Source organism: Pelophylax lessonae, assembly GCF_965119305.1.
Source record: "Pelophylax lessonae genome assembly, chromosome: 11".
NCBI classification, from domain to species: Eukaryota; Metazoa; Chordata; class Amphibia; order Anura; family Ranidae; genus Pelophylax; species Pelophylax lessonae.
Genome location: NC_138778.1, coordinates 228,381,323 through 228,404,598, shown reverse-complemented (window position 1 = coordinate 228,404,598; position 23,276 = coordinate 228,381,323). Strand labels below are relative to the sequence as shown.

The 23,276-nt window shown below is 46.7% G+C and overlaps 1 protein-coding gene across 2 annotated transcripts in view; it reads right to left on the bottom strand.

Annotated features, from left to right (window-relative positions):
- The window catches only part of EYA2 (EYA transcriptional coactivator and phosphatase 2), a 239,794-nt gene that overhangs the window by 106,672 nt on the left and 109,846 nt on the right, over positions 1-23,276 (bottom strand). The window contains exons 1-2 of one of the 2 annotated variants that reach the window (XM_082272194.1): positions 14,096-14,213; positions 13,874-13,992 (exon numbers count right to left, since the gene is read on the bottom strand). In XM_082272194.1, the coding sequence (XP_082128320.1) occupies positions 13,874-13,992; positions 14,096-14,148 (172 nt within the window). In that variant the 5' untranslated portion in view covers positions 14,149-14,213. Of the gene's footprint in view, positions 1-13,873; positions 13,993-14,095; positions 14,214-23,276 lie in introns of those variants that run through there. The other variant, XM_082272195.1, reaches the window with a different exon arrangement.

The following is a 23,276-nucleotide window of genomic DNA, read 5'->3' as shown; positions in this document are numbered from 1 at the left end:
TAGGCTGCCTTACCACCACCCCCTCCATCCCCTAGTGCCTGAAACATGACAGAAGGACACGGTGATATGAAATTCACCCCAGTTGGCTTTCAATGCAAAACCTCAAACTCCCAGTCAGATTTCTAACGCTGTAGGTAGAAAATACAAAGACGGATGCCAGCCACTTATTTTAGCAGTATTTAACAGCGAGAAAATTGTAATAATTTTATTTTTTCCATATACATTTTTATTATTATGTTAGAGAATATATAACCAATGTATATTCAGCACCTGACCCCTCCCCTATACACTAAAGTACATCCTCTTGTTCATCTCACATGGTCTCTAAACGGAGCATATGTTCAGCTTCTTTTTTAAGAACAAGCTTGATTCAGCCCATTAAAAGTACAATAGATAGCCTGAACACCACATCTAAATTATATGGCAAAATGTCTGTGGACCCCCCCCCCCCCCCCCCAAAGACATTGTACAAAATTATGCTCTTCTAAACTTGTGGTAACAGTTTGGTGAAGACCCTTTTTGTTTCAGAATGACTGTGCCCCTGTGTACAAAGCCAGCTTCATAAAGGCATGCGGAGAACTTTGGGTGGCCTCCACAGAGCCCTGACCTTATCACTACTGAACACCTTTGGGGTGACCTGAAACCAGAGGCGTAACTAGAACCTTCAGGGCCCCGATGCAAGAAACCATGAAGGGCCCCCCCCCCCCCCGGAGCCCTTGCCCCGGGGTCCTTCCCTTCAAGCCTGGGGCTCTTCCCACTGATCCTGGGGCCCGTTACTCTTGTTGCGGGACCCTTTCACAAGATCTGCAGTGGGCCCCCTTCCTGCCATCTTGGGTCCTCCCCTCGGTGGTGGAATGCCAGGATCAGGTGGCAAGTGTGATCTTTGCGATCCTAGAAGTTCACCCACTGGTGTCAGTAGTTTTTATTTTTTGGTATTTTAATTGTATTATTTTTTATCATTTTATTATTATTCTTTTTTTACAATGTGACTGACTATGACTCTGTCCATTCAGAAAAGGAAGGAGCTTGTAAATTACATATTTACCGACCCCTTCCTTGTTCTCTATTGTGTCATCCTATCCTACCCTATCCAGGTGTACAGGGGAGCCGCACACGCCCCCCTGGAGCATGGGGCCCGGTTGCAATTGCAACCCCTGCAACCCTTGTAGTTACGCCCCTGCCTGAAACACCAGTTTGGTGTAGAGGAAGTCCAGTGTCCTCCACAGACTCCTGACCTTAACCCTACTGAACACCTTTGAGAATAATTGGAACGCTGGTTGCAAGCCAGTTCTTCTGTGTACAAAGCCGGCTCCAAAAGACATCGCTTGACGAGTAGAGTGTGGAGAACCATGAGGGGCCTTCACAGAGCATTAACCTCAACCCTACTAAACAGCTTTGAGGTGAACTTAAACACCAATTGGAATTCAGGTCTTCCGTGTTCAAAGCCAGATCCATAAAGTCTTGGGTTGATCAGTTTGGTGTGGAGGAATTCCAGTGTCCTGAATAGAACCCTGACCTCAACCCTACTGAACACCTTTGGGATGAATTGGAACACTCATTGCAATCTGGGTCTTCTGTGTACAAAGCCAGTTTCATAATGACGCGGTTTGACCAGTACAGTGTGGAGAACAATGAGTGGCCTACGCATGGCCCTGATCTCAACACTACTGAGAACCTTTGGGGTGAACTGAAACACCAATAGCAAGCCAGGCCTTCTGTGTTCAAAGCCAGCTCCATAAAAACATGCTTTGACCAGTTTGGTGTAGAGGAAATCCAGTGTCCTCCACACACCCCCTGACCTCAAACCTACTGAACACCTTTAGGATTATTTGGAACGCTGGTTGCAAGCCAGTTCTTCTGTGTACAAAGCCAGCTCTAAAAGACATAGATGACCAGTAGAGTGTGGAGAACCATGAGGGGCCTACACAGAGCATTAACCTCAACCCTACTAAACAGCTCTGAGGTGAACTGAAACACCAATTGGAAGCCAGGTCTTCAGTGTTCAAAGCCAGATCCATAAAGACTTTGGTTGATCAGTTTGGTGTGGAGGAAATCCAGTGTCCTCCACAGACCCCTGACCTTAAGCCTTCTAATCACCTCTGGGATGAATTGGAATGCTGGTTGCAAGCCAGGTCTTCTGTGTTCAAAGCCAGCTCCATAAGATATAGCTTGACCAGTAGAGTGTGGAGAACCATGAGGGGACTAAACAGAGCTCTAACCTCAACCTTACTAAACAGCTTTGAGGTGAACTGAAACACCAATTGGAAGCCAGGTCTTCTGTGTTAAAAAGCCAGATCCATAAAGTAATGGTTTGATCCGTTTGGTGTGGAGGAACTCCAGTGTCCTGCACAAAGCCCTGACCCCAACCCTACTGAACACCCTTGGGATAAACTGGAACACTGATTGCAATTTGGGTCTTCTGTGTACAAAACCAGCTCCCTATTGACATGGTTTGACCAGTACAGTGTGGAGAACCATAAGTGGCCTCTACAGTGCCCTGATCCCAACACTTCTGATTGCAAGCCAGGTCTTCTGTATACAAAGCCAGCTCCATAAAGTCATGGTTTGAACAGTAAGTTGTGGAGAACAATGAGTGGCCTACACAGGGCCCTGAACTCAACACTACTGAACACCTTTGGGGTGAACTGAAACACCAATTGCAAGCCAGGTCTTCTGTGTACAAAGTCAGCTCCATAAAGACATGCTTTGGCCAGTCCGGTGTAAAGGAACTCCAGTGTCTTCCACAGACCCCTGACCTCAACCCTTCTGATCACCTTTGGGGTTGTAAGAATATTTAATAATATCTCGCACTCGTACTTCATTATGTCAGAATATTTATACTGCTCTGAATATAACAGTGTCTATTTATGGTTAATAACTTAGCAAAGATCTGTGCGGTAGGAGAGTCTCCACTTATTTCCACAAATCAATATGTAGTGAATTCTTTTTAATTGATTAATTTCTTTTTAAAAGCATATACAAATCTTAGTAAGTACATTCTACAGTATGGAAAATATATAAAAAAATGTATTCACAATACATGTAATCACAATATATGATCAAAAATGGAAATGACACAAAGAAACAACTCTACATAAAATACTAACTTCAAACAATCAATGCAATGTGATGTTCAGCTCAATAATGAATGTGAAACTGAAACAAAGTGAAAGCAAAACGAAAGCAAGATTACCATTTCTCCAGGTATAGCATAAACCATAGGTATGTGTTCTATATAAACAGACCACAATTGTCTGCGAATCGCATGAATTGGAATAATGATCACAAGCCAGGTCTTCTATATACAAAGCCAGCTTCATGAAGATATGATTAGTCCAGTATAGTGCAGAGAACCATGTGTGGCCTACACAGAACCTCAACCATAATTTACACCTCTGGGATTTATTGGAACACCAACTGCAAGCCAGGCCTTCTCATCCAACATCAGTACCTGACTTCAAGTACATGGAACATAGGGCACTTCTGTGATCTGGGAAACTCAATCCTCAATAATGAAGATGAAGGGGGGGGGGGAGGGATGGTCTTCCGTGATCATGCAGGGGGTACCACACTGACACTGGGGCAGCTCTTCTGAATTGGTAGAAGTGACTCCAACTGATAAAGAAAGAAAAGAAGAAGACGCCTCTAAGTGCAGCTTGTAATACCTTTATTTGCACACGGAGAATAAAAAAGGAAACAAGATGGGTGAATGTAACATCATCACTGGAGGTCCATTCCTGACCCTGTGGCTCTACCTTCCGAGGCCGTCCACCATCTCGGTGAAGTAGAGGAGCCCAGCCCGGGCTCAGTTCCTCCATCTGAGGCTGCGGTGGAACTTCACTTGACTTCACACTCTCCAAAAAATGTCAAAAGCCTTCCCAGAAGAATGGGACTGTTATAGCCACAAAGTTGAAAAACTCTATTAGGTCTTTGATTTTGGAACAGAAGGTCCAACAAGTTCAAAGTCAGGGTCAGGTGTCCACAGACTTCCGGCTATACATTGTATTTGAAAGCAGAACTAGGATAAAGGTAAGTTTTAGATATTTGCCTTTTGTCTCTTTTACTCTGGACGGTTCTTTGCTGCAGCTGTCTCAAGACATTGAATGGAGCAGATCACATGCAGAGAATCCCCAGTGTACTCAGAAGGTAAGAGGAGCCCGGCATTGATGGGGGAAGAAGTGGAAAAAACATTAACTGCTCCATGTGACCTGAGGTGACCTCCCTGCTCGGTGTGACACCACACCAATCCCACTGCCCAACTGTGCCACAATACCAGCAACTAATAGTCTCATTATTGTTCTGTAATTGGCTCACAACTTCATGAGCTAAAGCAGCTGTTGAGTTACTGACAGAGGTCCGGCATGGCCGGGGAAGAAGGCATTATGGATAACGACTGGAAATTCTGTCAATACAGCGAGGAACCTCATCCGCCACTTCCTCTGGACCAAAACTACTGGAATATTCCAAAAAGAGGATAAAAGTACTGGAAGGCAACAATTGTCAGCCTTGGTAACTGTTTGTGGAACAGCAAATATACAGTGCCTTGCGAAAGTATTCGGCCCCCTTGAACTTTGCGACCTTCTGCCACATTTCAGGCTTCAAACATAAAGATATAAAACTGTAATTTTTTGTGAAGAATCAACAACAAGTGGGACACAATCATGAAGTGGAACGAAATTTATTGGATATTTCAAACTTTGTTAACAAATAAAAAACTGAAAAATTGGGCGCGCAAAATTATTCAGCCCCTTTACTTTCAGTGCAGCAAACGTTCAGTGAGGATCTCTGAATGATCCAATGTTGACCTAAATGACTAATGATGATAAATAGAATCCACCTGTGTGTAATCAAGTCTCCGTATAAATGCACCTGCACTGTGATAGTCTCAGAGGTCCGTTTAAAGCGCAGAGAGCATCATGAAGAACAAGGAACACACCAGGCAGGTCCGAGATACTGTTGTGGAGAAGTTTAAAGCCGGATTTGGATACAAAAAGATTTCCCAAGCTTTAAACATCCCAAGGAGCACTGTGCAAGCGATAATATTGAAATGGAAGGAGTATCAGACCACTGCAAATCTACGAAGACCTGGCCGTCCCTCTAAACTTTCAGCTCATACAAGGAGAAGACTGATCAGAGATGCAGCCAAGAGGCCCATGATCACTCTGGATGAACTGCAGAGATCTACAGCTGAGGTGGGAGACTCTGTCCATAGGACAACAATCAGTCGTATACTGCACAAATCTGGCCTTTATGGAAGAGTGGCAAGAAGAAAGCCATTTCTTAAAGATATCCATAAAAAGTGTCGTATAAAGTTTGCCACAAGCCACCGGGGAGACACCAAACATGTGGAAGAAGGTGCTCTGGTCAGATGAAACCAAAATCAAACTTTTTGGCAACAATGCAAAACGTTATGTTTGGCGTAAAAGCAACACAGCTCATCACCCTGAACACACCATCCCCACTGTCAAACATGGTGGTGGCAGCATCATGGTTTGGGCTGCTTTTCTTCAGCAGGGACGGGGAAGATGGTTAAAATTGATGGGAAGATGGATGGAGCCAAATACAGGACCATTCTGGAAGAAAACCTGATGGAGTCTGCAAAAGACCTGAGACTGGGATGGAGATTTGTCTTCCAACAAGACAATGATCCAAAACATTAATTCCTTTTTGATTTATTTAAGTCTTGGGAGTAGGTGTGTATATTGAGGCAGGGTGGTAGGGGCCCCCAGTGCATTACTTTGCCTTGGGGCCCATGATGCTATTAGGAAGTCCCTGACCTCCCCCTCTCTCCATCTCTACTACATACTGTAAGGAGGTGCTTTTTACGAGACTACAAAAGATAGCCGGGGAAAGCTGATAACATTATTTGAGATTTCAGTGACAGTTCACACTTTAGCGATGTCAGACATCGCATTTGATTCGCACCGCACTGCTCTGCAAATCACATGCGATGTCTGTGCAATGCGAATTCAACCATACAGATTGTATGGCTCAATTTGCAATGCATTCGGGACAAAGTCGTGCAGGACCCTTTTTTTTTGGTCCGCACCAGAATCAGATCGCATGGGTGATCCGATTCCTGTCCGAATTGACAGTTTGCACTGCGATACGCAAACTAATCTGGGGGTGTAGTCTGTCCTGGGACAAGGTCATCTAGAGCCGAGGGCGAACATGCAAAACTACCCCCCCCCCCAAGATGTATGAGCATTGTGTGTCAGCAAAAATCGCCCCACAAAAACACTGAGCACTAATCAGGATGATTACTCCCTTAGCATAAATCCCCCCCTCCAAGTACAAATACACCCCCTGCTGAAATACCCCCTCCCAGCACAAATATTGGCCCCCCTCATCCCCCAAAACACCTTAACTCAAATACCCCCCCCCCCCCCCCACAAATCCTCTACCCCTAAAATGTGCCCTCCTGGTACACATCATAGTTACATAGTTACATAGTAGGTGAGGTTGAATAAAGACAAAAGTCCATCCAGTTCAACCTGTGTAGGTGTGTGTGGCTGTAATCATCTCTCATACCCCTGAATGTTCTGATCCTTGAGATGTACGTCTAAGAGTCTTTTGAAAGCCACCATACTACCCGCAGAAACCACCTCTTGTGGTAGAGAATTCCACAATCTTGTAGCCCTAACAGTAAAGAACCCCCCACGTTGCCTGAGGTTAAAACGCTTCTCCTCTAATCGCATTGTATGCCCCCGAGTTCTCATGCAATCCCTTCGACTGAACAGCTTTTTTTCTAAGTCTAGATCCCCATTTAGATATTTAAAAATTGCTATCATGTCCCCCCTCAGGCGTCTCTTCTCCAGGGAGAATAAATCAAGCGATTGCAGACGCTCCTCATAATCAAGGTCCTCCAATCCCCTAATTAGTTTAGTTGCCCTTCTCTGGACTCTCTCCAGCTCCAACACATCCCTTCTGAGGACTGGTGACCAGAACTGGACAGAATACTCCAGATGCGGTCGGACCAGAGTTTTATAAAGTGGAAGGATTATAGTCTTATCTCTGGAATACATCCCTTTCTTTATGCATGCTAATATTCTGCTGGCCTTGGAAGCTGCCGCTTGACATTGCATGCTGTTGCCTAGTCTATCATCAACCAAGACTCCCAGATCCTTCTCCATTTTTGATTCTCCCAAGGGTTCCCCTCCTAAAGTGTATTGTGCTTTTATGTTTCTAGTCCCCAAGTGTAAAACCTTACACTTCTCCACATTAAACCTCATTTGCCATGTCTTTGCCCACTCCATAATTTTGTCCAGGTCATTCTGTAGGATATCTGCTTCATGATGTGCTGTTATTGTCCTGCCTAATTTTGTGTCATCTGCAAAAACTGATATTGAACTACAGATCCCGTCCTCAATGCTGTTTATGAATACACTTCAAATTTCCCCCTCCCAGCACAAATCACCCCCCCCCCCTCTAGCACAAACCATCTTCGCCCACCCTCCCTTCCTAACACAAATCCCCCTAAATCACCATTCCCCACCTCCCCCAAATTTCCTCTCCTAGAACAATACTTACTCCCTGCTGCCCCCAAATTCCCTCTTCCAACATAAACCCCCCCCCCCCATCTCCTTGTGGTCCCCCTTCTAGCACAAACCATCTTCCCCCACCCCTCTTCCTGACACAAATCCCCCTAAATCACCACTCCCCACCTCCCCCAAATTTCCTCTCCTAGAAAAATACTTACTCCCTGTTGCCCCCAATTCCCTTTTCCAACATAACCCCCCCCAATCTCCTTGTGGTGCCCCCTCACCTCACATGATACCACAATGCCCAGGGCAACCGTCCCTTCCCCCCACCCCTTGTCTTGGCCCTGGGTGTAGTTAACACTGTATTGACACTCCCAGCGATTCGCATATGGCAGTGTGAACTGCCTGTGAGTCGAGTGCGATGCGGGAACCCGCAGTGGATTTGCAGGGTTCCCGCTTCGTACCACTTGATGCAGTGCCACGGGATATGACAAGGACACCACATTTAGGACAGGACCAGCAGGTTATTTTTCTGTACTTAGCTTTAAAAAAATAAAACTAATGCAGAGACAATGTCAGGACTTTGTAAATTGCAATATATTACATTTTAGGTTTCTGGGTTTGATTCCTCGTTGTGAACCAATATCCCGATTTTTGAAGAAGGCGGAGTCCTCCTTTAGACCAGCGAGCTGCCAGTGATTCATATAACAGATGACACATTCAGCTGTCGGTCCCCTGATGCTTCCTCGGGGGCCCCGTATGCGACTCTCCAACGTGTCGCCCTCAGCTCCTGCCAGATAAGAAAGGATTTGGGCACCAGGAACAATTCTAGGCGGATGTGCGGGAAAGTGGCCAGAGTGCGGTGTGCGGAATGTTCTACGGGGGCATTCCGTTCCAGAGACATTATTTATAAAAAGGCCATTCCCAGGTCACAAGAAGAGAGAAGACTTCGTTCTTTCACTGAAGGATTTCTGAGGCACTAAAATCTAAAACGACTTAACATTATGTTTCTTTTTTTTTATAAATCTCTCCTTTTTTTTTCTTCCTGCTTTGAGTTTAAATCTTATTTTAGGAGCTCGGAGCTCTGGTTCCTAAAGAAGATATAAAACCAATAGCCGGGCTGTCAGGCCGCAGATAGATGATTGTTTTTCAGCCTTTATAAAGCAATAACACGCAGATCGGATTATGATTTGATGAGCTGCGAAACGTTATGGAAATACTTCTCGGTAATGGCTGTGCTTAGGTTTACGTCCTGCGAAGTTCCAGATCTGCGAGGAGCCCCGAAAAAATGTACAACATCTCCAACTCTCATCTTAAAGCTCGGTTCACATACGCTATATTACCAAAAGTATTCGCACAGGATTCGCTGAGTTCCCCAAAACGCATGTACATTATATTGCCAAAAGTATTGGGACGCCTGCCTTTACACGTACATGAACTTTTAATGGCATCCCAGTCTTAAGGGTTCAACATTGAGTTGGCCCATCCTTTGCAGCTTCAACTCTTCTTGGAAGGCAGTCCACAAGGTTTAGGAGTGTGTCTATGGGAATCAGGGGCAGACTGGGAACTTTCGGCCCAGGGGGGCAAGTACAAGCCAGAGGCCCACGGTGCAGCTATTTTGCTCATGTACATTATATTGCCAAAAGTATTGGGACGCCTGCCTTTACACGCACATAAACTTTTAATGGCATCCCAGTCTTAGTCCGTAGGGTTCAATATTGAGTTGGCCCACCCTTTGCAGCTATAACAGCTTCAACTCTTCTTGGAAGGCCGTCCACAAGGTTTAGGAGTGTGTCTATGGGAATCAGGGGCAGACTGGCAACTTTCGGCTCAGGGGGCAAGTACAAGCCAGAGGCCCATGGTGCAGCTATTTTGCTCATGTACATTATATTGCCAAAAGTATTGGGACGCCTGCCTTTACACGCACATGAACTTTTAATGGCATCCCAGTCTTAGTCCGTAGGGTTCAATATTGAGTTGGCCCACCCTTTGCAGCTATAACAGCTTTAACTCTTCTTGGAAGGCTGTCCGCAAGGTTTAGGAGTGTGTCTATGGGAATCAGGGGCAGACTGGGAACTTTCGGCCCAGGGGGGCAAGTACAAGCCAGAGGCCCATGGTGCAGCTATTTTGCTCATGTACATTATATTGCCAAAAGTATTGGGACGCCTACCTTTACACGCACATGAACTTTTAATGGCATCCCAGTCTTAGTCCGTAGGGTTCAATATTGAGTTGGCCCACCCTTTGCAGCTATAACAGCTTCAACTCTTCTTGGAAGGCCGTCCACAAGGTTTAGGAGTGTGTCTATGGGAATCAGGGGCAGACTGGCAACTTTCGGCTCAGGGGGCAAGTACAAGCCAGAGGCCCATGGTGCAGCGATTTTGCTCATGTACTGTACATTATATTGCCAAAAGTATTGGGACGCCTGCCTTAACACGCACATGAACTTTTAATGGCATCCCAGTCTTAGTCCTTAGGGTTCAATATTGAGTTGGCCCACCCTTTGTAGCTATAACAGCTTCAACTCTTCTTGGATGGCTGTCCACAAGGTTTAGGAGTGTGTCTATGGGAATCAGGGGCAGACTGGCAACTTTCGGCCCAGGGGGCAAGTACAAGCCAGAGGCCTATGGTGCAGCGACTCGGCTCCCCTCCCACTCTCCCAATCCTCCTCCTGACCCCCATTCCAAGCTGAAGTCCTACTCCAGATACTTTCTACTTACTGGATAAATCAGGATTCCTGACCTGGCCAGCAGGGGGAGGTTGGGGGGAGCTGGGACAGCTCGGTTGGAACTGGCCAGGGCAGAAGAGTCCACAGTGGGGCATGGAACTGGCCTCTGCTCAGACACAGTTTACACCACCCATGCTGGGGGGGGGGGGGGAGGGTTGAGGACTGCGCTTTGTCCTTGTCTTCAACCTGCACTTAGGTCAGCAGCAGGGACTTTTTTACTTCTCTTCACCAGGAATCTATTAGGCATGTCTGTGGTAGAAGCGGTGCAGCCTTTTTATGGGGTATCAGAGCTGCCCCCCTGGTCCAGTCCTCCCCTGATGGGATTGTTTGACCATTCTTCCAGAAGCGCATTCATGATGTCAGGCACTAATGTTGGACGAGAAAGGCCTGGCTCACAGTCTCCGCACCAATTCATCCCAAAAGGTGTTCTATCAGGTTGAGGTGCACGCCAGTCAAGTTCCTCCACCCCAAACTCGCTCATCCATTTTTTTTTGGACCTTGCTTTGTGCACTGGTCCAAATCATTTGCTGGAGAGGGGGGTTATGGTGTGGGATTAAGTCCTGATCTCAACCCAATAGAAAACCGTTGGGATGAATTAGAGTGGAGACTGTGAGCCAGACCTTCTGAACCAACATCAGTGCCTGACCTTATGAATGCACTTCTGGGAGAATGGTCAAACATTCCCATAGAAACTCCTAAACCTTGTGGACAGCATTCCCAGAAGAGTTGAAGCTGTTATAGTTGCAAAGGATGGGCCAACTCAATATTGAACCCTACGAACTAAGACTGGGATGCCATTAAACTTCATGTGCGTGTAAAGGCAGGTGTCCCAATACTTTTGGTAATCTTGTGTAAGTGGGTGCTGAAGCAACTACTGGCTGGAATGGTGACTAATTAGAGCAAGAGAATGTCACCAGCACACCAAGGATCTCCAGAACAAGTCCAAAGCTTTATTGAACCCTACGGACTAAGACTGGGATGCCATTAATGTTCATGTGTGTGTAAAGGCAGGCGTCCCAATACTTTTGGCAATATAGTATATATGCGTTGTGAGAAACTCAGCGAATTCTGTGCATTTCCTGTACCGCATTTACTGGGGATGTCGATGTTAACACGCTTCTTGTCAGAACAGGAACAGGAACGGATTGGCTCCTTGTGCTGCTTCTCACTCTCTATCCCTGCAGTATAGGGGATGCAGGAAACTGATAGCAGCTCCCATTCAGCTACTTAAACAGCCTGCATGTAAAACATGCATTTCATGATGTATTATTGATGACAGAGCTGAATTACATTGTTTTTGTCTTTTATACCTGCCTTGATGTCAGCTTTGTCGTACAACCTCTCCCCATTTAGTTCTGCTTCCCACTAACCAAAGGCTGAACCTGCCCTGGCATTGCACATGGGGGCATGCATACTCCATCCATTACTGCTTGGGTAGAGGGTGCGCTCGGACATCTTTACCTTGGGTGTTCGAGAACCTTGTCTCGGCACTGGGTAGAGGGTGCACTCTGATATCTTTGCCTTAGGTGGGGGAGGTGCACACTCCATCCATTATAGCTTGGGGAGAGGGTGCACTCTGATATCTTTGCCTTAGGTGGGGAGGTGCCCACTCCATCCATTACTACTTGGGGAGAGGGTGCGCTCCGACATCTTTGCCTTGGGTGTTCGAGGACCTTGTCTCGTAACTGGGTAGAGGGTGCACTCTGACATCTTTGCCTTGGGTGCTGGAGGACCTTTTCTCTGTACTAAGTAGACGGTGCACTCTGCCATCTTTGCCTCAGGTGTTGAAAAACCTTATCTTGGAGTTGGCACTAGGTAGAGGGTGCGCTCATACATCTTTGCCCTGGGTGCTGTAGGACCTTGTCTCAGCACTGGCTAGAGGGTGCACTCTGATATCTTTGCCCCGGGTGCTGGAGGACATTGTCTCTGTACTTAGTAGACGGTGCACTCTGACATCTTTGCTTCGGGTGTTGAAAAACCTAATCTTGGCAGTTGCCACTAGGTAGAGGGTACACTCTGACATCTTTGCCCTGGGTGCTGGAGGACTTTGTCTCGGCACTGAGTAGAGGGTGCACTCTCACACCTTATTGCCCTGGGTGCTGGAGGACTTTGTCTCGGCACTGAGTAGAGGGTGCACTCTCACACCTTATTGCCCTGGGTGCTGGAGGACTTTGTCTTGGCACTGAGTAGAGGGTGAACTCTGACATCTTTGCCCTGGGTCCTGGAGGACTTTGTCTCGGCACTGAGTAGAGGGTGCACTCTGACATCTTTGCCCTGGGTGCTGGAGCACTTTGTCTCGGCACTGAGTAGAGGGTGCACTCTCACACCTTATTGCCCTGGGTGCTGGAGGACTTTGTCTTGGCACTGAGTAGAGGGTGAACTCTGACATCTTTGCCCTGGGTCCTGGAGGACTTTGTCTCGGCACTGAGTAGAGGGTGCACTCTGACATCTTTGCCCTGGGTGCTGGAGCACTTTGTCTCGGCACTGAGTAGAGGGTGCACTCTCACACCTTATTGCCCTGGGTGCTGGAGGACTTTGTCTTGGCACTGAGTAGAGGGTGCACTCTGACATCTTTGCCCTGGGTGCTGGAGCACTTTGTCTCGGCACTGAGTAGAGGGTGCACTCTCACACCTTATTGCCCTGGGTGCTGGAGGACTTTGTCTTGGCACTGAGTAGAGGGTGCACTCTGACATCTTTGCCCTGGGTGCTGGAGGACTTTGTCTCGGCACCGAGTAGAGGGTGCACTATGACATCTTTGCCTTGGGTGCTGGAGGACATTGTCTGAGCACTGGGTAAAGGGTGCATTCTGCAATCTTTGCCCTGGCTGCTTCAGGATCTTGTCTCAGCACTGGGTAATGGGTGCATTCCGACATCTTTGCCCTGGGTACAGTAGGACCTCGTTTTGCCACTGGTCCCCTTCCCATGTGCTCTCCAACAGCACAGCGTGCTCAGGCAATAAATCCACCCCCTCAAGCTGCAGGTAAATCTAACCCCATTGACACTCTATTGCCAGATCTACGAATGATCTCTTCTCCACATTCCTAAACTTGCATATTTGAGTTTTTTTGCATTCTTTCAAATCTGGACTCATATGGGCTGAATCACTCATCGCCTTCTCTATTCTCTCGACACCTCTAGCTGTGGGAGCGACTGCAGGCTTTGCAAAAGCCATGTGAGAGAGTCTCCCTCCTCCTGCGGCATTGCCCTCATTTAAAACAAAGAGACTGCAGAAGGATCAGAATGAGACACCCTCGGGAGGGTTGCAGTAGGTGAAGAGAAGCAGAAACCTCTCAAACTCCAAGCTGGCCGGAAACAGATTAACTATAACAAAGGTGATCTCACCAAGTGATAAGATTTAAACCAAAAATGTTGGTTATAAAAGTGGAGATACTCTGCTGATTCAGCACAGTGCCAAAAATTATTATTATTATTATATAGTATTTATATAGCGCCGACAGTTTACGCAGCGCTTTACAACTTGAGGGTAGACAGTACAAATACAATACACTTCAATACAGAAGGAATCAGAGGACCCTGCTCCTTAGAGCTTACAATCTAAGACAAAAATCACTGACATGTACAAAAAAATCCCAACAGAGCTTTGCTTTGGAAGCCTCACACACACTCACACACATGCAAGACCGCACAGGCGGACAGACGGTACCTGTTATGTCATCGGGAGATGCGGAGTCGCTGTCGGAACGGGCGAATTTCAGGTTTTCGCTGCAGCCACTGGTCACAGACAGGCTCTGTGATATCACTAGATCTAGCATTTCCTTGCACCTGTAAGACAGAAAAAAAAAAAAAGAAAAAGATAATTAATGTATTCCAACGAACACGCCTAAAGAAAATTTCCTGCGCCACATAAATATTAAAACGCGCCAACCTAAATCTCATTCTGTATTTAAATTTCATTAAAAGAAAAAAAAAAAATAACATTCACTGAACTTATTCCACCTAAGAGAAAGCGGGATTTTAAATGAAAAAACGGGCTCCTCGGGGACGTGGAACACTTCGGCGCCACTCGTCTAATGAGAAAACGACGTTGGGGTCTCCAGCGAAAAATCGTTTTGCTCTGTGGTGAGTCAAGGGGGGTAATGTGAGCGGGACCGTCAGGTGTTCGGGTGGCAAGCGAGCGAGAACGCGGTCTATTATTCAACAGAGTGTGACGCCGCGGTCCCAGGTCGGCTTAGCTCAGCATAAATTAAGGGGAATTCTACATTGGCTGACAAGTTTTATAGAGAAATGTGTGGATTTGAACAACCGGACGGAACCGGGAGGAGATCTCGCAATCTGACCGCAGCTGGGGTGGTCAGTTTTCGACAGGGAGCCCGTGATGCCGCCATTGCAGTATACGTTTAATCATTGAGGCTATTTCACGAAATATTTATTTATGAGAGATAGTAATATATTGCCGACAATTTATACAGTGCTTTATATAGCATACATTCACATCAGTCCCTGCTCCCCAGGAGCTTACAATCTAAAGCCTAGTGCACACCAGTAGCATAGTTGCCAACATTTGAAAAAAATTTCCAGGGACACTTTGCAGCACAGCTATCAATTACTTATCACTCACCCACTTCCCCGAAGCCCCGCCCACTCTGCATAATTAATCTCCGCCTACTTATCAGATTATAGGGTCTACTCAATATACTGAGAATTACAGGAAATTAAAAAGGGAATTTCAAATTTAAGGCCAAAGTAGCAGAGTTGGAATAATTCTCCCATTCAGCTGCACTACTTCTGCCTAACATTTACAGGCAGCCCGATTAACGGGCACTTCCAGGGACAATGTAAATCACCCGGGACAGTCTCCTATTTGCCGGGACTGTCCCGGCAAAAATGGGACAGTTGGCAAATATGCAGTCGTTTTTTTATGTTGAACCCAGGTGGCTGTACTAAAAACAACCGAAGCGCTTGGGAGAACAATCCGATGTTAGTACAGTGATCTTCTCGCTGCGCTATTATGTTCTGACAGGGGGACACCCCAATGGCTGAGAGCGCTGATCGGATGCCGATTGGTAGACCTTTTTAAGGCCATGCCCCTTTGACAGAAGCCAGACGCTCGGCCGGCTTCTATTGGACTGGCTGCTATACAAACACAGCCCTTTCCACATACAATACTTAAAGTGGATCTTCACTGCATCTGAGCACCACAAACCAAAAATGTGGCAGGCTAACCCTCCTGTGTGAACCGACGTAGCCCTACTCACGTGCTTGGTGCTGGGGGGCAAGCGCTGCACAGGCGCGCTCCCGCCCCCGCTGAGCAGCGGGGATACCGATTCACGGAGCCAGCGGCCACAATTGCTGCTGGGCACCTGAGATCGCTCCCCGATGAGAGAGAAGGACAGTCTGCTGTTGTAAACACAGCCGACCGTTCTCTCTGGAATGATCACAGAGCTCCTGGGATCCTTCTATATAGGATCACAGGTCTCTATGGTCATTTAAAGCAGTAATATACCGATTTTTGTGACTTTTACCTACAGGTAAGCCTATAATAAGGCTTACCTGTAGGTACAATTAATATCTCCTAAACCTGCACCGTTTAGGAGATATTTGCACTGTATGCAGCCGCTGACGCGAGCGGCGTATGCGCTCTAAATGGTCCGGCGGACCTTCAGAGTTCCTTGCCGGGAAGTTGCCGGAAAGTTAATCCCCCGCACGCATGCGCGGGAGTGACGTCATCGCGGCTCCGGCCACTCACAGCGCCGGAGCTGCCGAACCCGGAAGAGACGCCAAGGGATCACGTCTGCTCCCACAGCGGTGTCCGGGGGTCCGTGTCGGGGCTTCGTTTTAAGGTAAGTTTTTCATAATGAGCTAGTATGCAATGCATACTAGCTCATTATGCCTTTGTCTTGCAGGGTTTTTTTTTCTTTTTGGAGTATACTACCGCTTTAACAAGTCCCTCCCCATACAGTTAGTAAACACTCCCCTAGGCTCACATTTAACCCCTTGATCACCCACTAGGTTAACCCCTTCCCTGCCAGTGTCATTATTACAGTAACAGTGCATATTTTTAGCACTGATTACTGTAGTAATGTCACTGGTCCCCTCAAAAGTGTCAAAAATGTCAGTTAGGGGTCCGAACTGTCCGCCGCAATGTCGCAGTTCCGCAAAAAAATGCAGATCGCCTCCATTACTAGTAAAAAAAATAAAAATAAAATAAAAATGACAAATCTTTACCCTAGTTTGTAGACGCGATAACTTTTGCGCAAACCAATTAAAATACGCTTTTTTTTTTTTTTTACCAAAAATATGTAGCAGAAGACAAATTGGCCTTAAAGGACGAAAAAAATTGATTTTTACATTTTTTATCAAGAATTGTTTTTTTTTTCGGAATTGTCACTCTTTTTTTTGTTTATAGCGCAGAAAATCGCAGAGGTGATCAAATACCACCAAAATAAAGCTCTATTTGTGGGAAAAAAAGGACATCAATTTTATTTGGGTACAGCGTCGCACAACCGCGCAATTGTCCGTTAAAGTAACGCAGTGCCCAATCGCAAAAAATGGCCTGGTTGTTAAGGGGGCAAATCCTTCCGGTCCAGAACGGAGTACAGAGTACAGAGAAGGGCAACAAAAATAATTAGGGGAATGGAGGACATCAGCTATGAGGAAAGACTGCAAGCATTGAACCTATTCTCTCTGGAGAAGAGACGATTGAGAGGGGATATGATATAAATGTACAAATACTGTACTGGTGACCCCAGCATAGAGAACAAACTTTTCAGAGAAAGGGAATACAATAAGACACGTGGTCACTCACTAAAACTAGATGAAAAATGGTTTAACTGTAAGGGGTTCTTTACTGTCAGAGCGGTAAGGATGTGGAATTCTGTTCCACAAGCAGTCGTATCAGCAGGGATCATCGATAGTTTCAAAAAACTATTAGATGGGCACCTTAAAGACCACAACATACAGGGGTATACAATGTACAACATACAGGGGTATACAATGTACAACATACAGGGGTATACAATGTACAACATACAGGGGTATACAATGTACAACATACAGGGGTATACAATGTACAACATACAGGGGTATACAATGTACAACATACAGGGGTATACAATGTACAACATACAGGGGTATACAATGTACGGTTAGCAGCACACACACACAAATTATGGGGTGGACTGGTGTCTTTTTTCAACCTCATTAACTATGTAATGGTTAAAATAACGTGGTGCTGTATCGCAAAAAAATGGCCTGGTATAGGGCAGAAGGCGGCGTATGGCCACTGTAATCTTTGTGTTCGGAAACAAATAGTAACTTCTGTGCACATCGGATTTCCTTGTTATTTGGGTACGGCGTTGCACGAGAATGCAATTGTCAGTTAAAATAATGCGGTGCTGTATCGCAGAATAATGGCCTGGTATAGGGCAAAAGGCAGCGTATGGCAACTGTAGTCTTTCGGAAACAAATAGTAACTTCTGTGCACATTGGATGTTCTTGTTATTTGGGTACAGCGTTGCACGCCGGCGCAATTCTCAGTTAAAATAACACTGTGCTGTATCGCAAAAAATGGCCTGGTATAGGGCAAAAGGTGGCCTATGTCTACTGTAGTCTTTCGGAAACAAATAGTAACTTCTGTGCACATCGGATTATCTTGTTATTTGGGTACGGCATGACGGCGCAATTGTCAGTTAAAATAACGTGGTGCTGTATCGCAAATAATGGCCTGGTATAGGGCAGAAGGCGGCGTATGGCCACTGTAGTCTTTGTGTTCAGAAACAAATGTTAACTTCTGTGCACATCGGATTTTCTTGTTATTTGGGTACAGCGTTGCACGCCCGCGCAATTCTCAATTGAAACAATGTGGTGCTGTATCGCAAATAATGGCCTGGTATAGGACCACTGTAGTCTTTGTGTTTGGAAAATGGCCTGGTATAGGGCAGAAGGCGGCGTATGTCCACTGTAGTATTTGTATTTGGAAACAAATAGTAACTTCTGTGCACATCGGATTTTCTTGTTATTTGGGTACAACATTGCATGACCGCCTAATTCTCAGTTGAAATAACACGGTGCTGTATCGCAAATAATGGCCTGGTATAGGGCCACTGTAATCTTTGTATTTGAAAACAAATCGTAACTTCTGTGCACATTTGATTTTCTTATTATTTGGGTACAGCGTTGCATGACCACGCAATTGTCAGTTAAAATAACGCAGTGCTGTATCGCAAAAAAATGGCCTGGTATAGGGCAAAAGGCGGCGTATGTCTACTGTAGTCTTTCTATTTGGAAACTAATAGTAACTTCTCTGCACATCAGATTTTCTTATTATTTGGGTACAGCGTTGCACAACCGCGCAATTCTCAGTTGAAATAACGCGGCGCTGTATCACAATTAATGGCCTGGTATAGGGAAGAAGGCGGCGTATGGCCACTGTAGTATTTGTGCTCGGAAACAAATAGTAACTTCTGTGCACATAGGATTTTCTTACTATTTCGGTATAGCGTTGCATGACCACGCAATTGTTAGTTAAAATAACGTGGCGCTGTATCGCAAATAATGGCCTGGTATAGGGCCACTGTAGTGTATGTATTCAGAAACAAATGGTAACTTCTGTGCACATCTGACTTTCTTGTTATTTGAGTACAGCGTTGCACGACAGCGCAATCGTCAGTTAAAATAACGCAGTGCTGTATCCCAATTAATGGCCTGGTATAGGGCAGAAGGCGGCGTATGGCCACTGTAGTCTTTGTATTTGGAAACAATCCTCGTTGGATTCCAGATATTTATCTTATCTCTTATTTGGGTACGGCGTTGCACGACCACGCAATGTCAGTTAAAATAACGCGGCGCTGCATCGCAAATAATGGCCTGGTATAGGGCCACTGTAGTCTTTGTATTCAGAAACAAATTGTAACTTCTGTGCACATCTCATTTTCTTGTTATTTGGGTACAGCGTTGCACGACAGTGCAATTCTCAGTTGAAATAACGCGGCGCTGTATCGCAATTAATGGCCTGGTATAGGGAAAAAGGCGGCGTATGTCCACTGTAGTCTTTGTATTTGGAAACAAATAGTAACTTCTGTTCACATGGGATTCTCTTGTTCCGTTAGTGAATCGGGTCCAATGAATCCTCGTTGGATTCCAGATATTTATCTGATCTCTGCGGAGAAGCTAATTGTATGGAACAGCGCTGAGATCTTCTGTCAGCATCCATCAGTATGAGGAACAGTTTTGTCAGAACATCCAGATACAAAGTAAGAATCAGGAACAATCATTGGAACAATGATACATAACAAGTGTAACATTTCTGGATGAGATCAGCAGAATAACATTTCTTCCTGTGAACGGTGAGAGAGCAACATAAAAAACATAAAAAAACATAAAAAAACATAAAAAACATAAAAAAACATAAAAAGCATAAAAAACATAAAAAAACATAAAAAACATAAAAAGCATAAAAAAACATAAAAAGCATAAAAAACATAAAAAAAAACATAAAAAGCATAAAAAGCATAAAAAACATAAAAAAAAACATAAAAAAAAAACAAAACAATGTAAGCAGAATTTGTTTTATACTGCGTAATACTGACCTAATGTGATACAAATGAGGGACACAATGCCCCTCTCTGTCTGTTCCAGACGTTTTAATAGATAACATGAAAAATCTGCACCTAATTAGCGTGTAAACGAAACAAGACAACAAGAATCAGCGCTGGGCCGGCTGCGGTGGCGCATACACATCGCAGATTCCGAGCCATTTGCTAGGCCTGTCGTCACTCGGATTCCCCCGAGGCGTCAGCGATGGTGGGGGGGGGGGGAGGCAGGACGGGTATAAAAGCCGGTGTCAGGGAGCGGAATTCAGGGGGTGACAGCTGGAGGTGGGAGGGGGGCAAAAGAGATGGGGGGGCACTTCAAAGGCTCTCGGCGCTGCAAATGGGATGAAAAGCAGATGGAACCCCCAGCCAGGGGCTCCAGAGACCACCGCAATCATTAGAACGCCAAAATGACTCTGCCGAGGACACCTCAACTCCGGGGGGGGGCAGATACAACCTGTCTGCCAAGAGATGAGAATCCACTGGGGCAGTTTATGGGCCTTTTATAGAACTCGTTCTGCTTCAACACCACATCTCATAAAGAGTAGGAGAACACATGCGTGAAATCGCCAGGCTGCGGGAACAGCGATTTACAGGGCACAGCCACGTAACCCAATGACTAGACAGGGTTTATGTCCTATAATAATTCCAGGAAACTTCAACAATAATAGTAGAAAGCAAGAAGAAATGGGGGGGGGGTGGGGAGAAAGATAAAGAGGGGTAATAAAAGGGGAAGAAAGAGAATAAAACGTGAGAGAAGAATAAAGAGGGGGGAGAGAGAGAGAGAGGGGGAGAGAGAGAGGGGAGGAGAGAGGGAGAGAGAGAGGGGAGGATAGAGGGGGAGAGAGAGAGAACGAGAGAGGGGGATGGAGGAGAGAGAGGGGGAGAGGGGGAGAGCGAGGGAGAGAGAGAGGGGAGGAGAGAGGGGAGAGAGAGAAGGGAGGAGAGAGAGGGGGAGAGAGAGGGGAGGAGAGAGGGAGGAGAGAGGGGGAGAGAGAGAGGGGAGAAGAGAGGGGAGGAGAGAGGGAGGAGAGAGGGGGAGAGAGAGAGGGGAGAAGAGAGGGGAGGAGAGAGGGGAGGAGAGAGGGGAGAGAGAGAAGGGAGGAGAGAGAGGGGGAGAGAGAGGGGAGGAGAGAGGGAGGAGAGAGGGGGAGAGAGAGAGGGGAGAAGAGAGGGGAGGAGAGAGAGGGAGGAGAGAGAGAGAGATAGAGAGAGAGATAGAAAGACAGATAGAGAGAGAGATAGAGAGAGAGAGAAGAAATAGATAAGGGGAGAGAGAGAGAGAGAGGTCAGACTGAGACCGTGAAAAAGATGGGAAGAGAGAAAGAGAGAGGAGAAAAAAAGAAAGAAAGAAAGAAAGCAAGCATGAAAGAGAGAAAGAGAAGAGAAGAAGGGGAGAGAAATAAAGAAATATGGAGAAAGAGAGAGTTAAAGAGATTATAGAGAGAGAAAATAGAGGAAGAGTGGAAGGAAGGGCACAAAGAAGAGCTACAGAGTTATAGTTTAACATATTATCCAAAATTACTTTTAATTTTAAATACATTTCTTTACAGTGGAATCAAACTCAAAAGATGAAGATTTATTATGTTACAGGGAACATCTAAAAATGTTGATGGTGTACTATAAAATCTACCTTTTGTCTTGAGTTCCTTCTGGAATAGAGCCGTGCCCTTCCTGGTTATGTGAGAGTGCAGTGTGAGATCATCTAAGGCACTGCTGTCTGTGACTGATCAGGAGTTTAGGAGTTTTGGAGTGAGATTTGGTGATGTCATTACTGTGCTGTTCACTATTCTACTTGCTGGAAAGGAAGCTGTGCACGAGGACATACAGTGCAAGAATCTCCCTGCTTCCAAGCAGTGGCGGCCGGCCGATAGGGGGCACAGGGGCGCCGCCCCCCCCCCCCAAAAAAGAAAGAAGGATTTAAAAAAAAAATGTAAATTTTTCACCCACTAGGAGCGCCGGACTGTGTGCTGGGTATGGGGGGGGGGGTTTTGACCTCACCCTTGGCCAGCAGAGGCGCCGATTGGCGATCTTCAGGGGGTCATCGGGGCGCAGAGCAGTGTGCCCCGACACACCCCACTTTTCTGATGTCCGGGCTGTGATTGGTCCAGAGTCCAGCCCTGACCAATCACAGGAGGACATGGACCTGGTGACGTGACACCTGGGGGCGGTGCACCGCCCTGGCGTTACGTTCACCTTCAGTTCCTGCGGCCTGGCGAAGAGACAGGGAGAGGAGGACGAGCGTGACCAGTGCCGGCTGCTCGGATGTCGCTGCTGAGTCCCGGGAGCAGTGCTGTGTACACCGCGAAGAGGAGACTGAGCAGAGGAGAGGGCTACCCGGACACCTGGCTTCCAACCCCCGGAAATGCAGCCGCCCCTGTCCAGGCTGAGGAGCAGCAGGAGGAGGAGATGAGGCTCCGACAATCCGCAGACTCCTGCCGCCGCCCCGGGCCGACTCGCAGCACGCCACGCCGGTCACCGTCCGTGACTAGTGAGGTAAGTGACAGACAGTGTTTGAAGGGGGCACGCACGCTGATCTCTGCATTGGGGACATGTACACTGGTCACTGGCTGCATTGGAGGCACGCACGCTGATCTCTCCATTGGGGACATGTACACTGGTCACTGGCTGCATTGGAGGCACGCACGCTGATCTCTGCATTGGGGACATGTACACTGGTCACTGGCTGCATTGGAGGCACGCACGCTGATCTCTGCATGCATGTACACTGGTCACTGGCTGCATTGGAAGCACGCACGCTGATCTCTGCATTTGGGACATGTACACTGGTCACTGGCTGCATTGGAGGCACGCACGCTGATCTGTGCATTGGGGACATGTACACTGGTCACTGGCTGCATTGGAGGCACGCACGCTGATCTCTGCATGCATGTACACTGGTCACTGGCTGCATTGGAAGCACGCACGCTGATCTCTGCATTTGGGACATGTACACTGGTCACTGGCTGCATTGGAGGCACGCACGCTGATCTGTGCATTGGGGACATGTACACTGGTCACTGGCTGCATTGGAGGCCCGCACGCTGATCTCTGCATTGGGGACATGTACACTGGTCACTGGCTGCATTGGAGGCCCGCACGCTGATCTCTGCATTGGGGACATGTACACTGGTCACTGCATTGGAGGCCCGCACGCTGATCTCTGCATTCGGGACATGTACACTGGTCACTGAATTGGGGACATGTATGCTGGTCACTACATTGAAAGGGCATGTACGCTGGTCACTGCATTGAAGGGGGCACGCACGCTGATCTATGCATTGGGGCATGTACACTGGTCACTGCATTGGGGACATTCTAAAACACTATCGGGGGATGCCTGTCACCCAAAAAAAAAAAGTAAAAAAACCTTTTTTGGGCGACAGGCTTCCCGCGATTCTGTTTGCATGATTTTACCGTAATTAGTCGGGCAGCAATTGCGCCGTGTTTGGGATGCCATTGCAAGTCACAGGAATCGCACAGGCATCCCACGATTTGCAATGATTTGAGAATCGC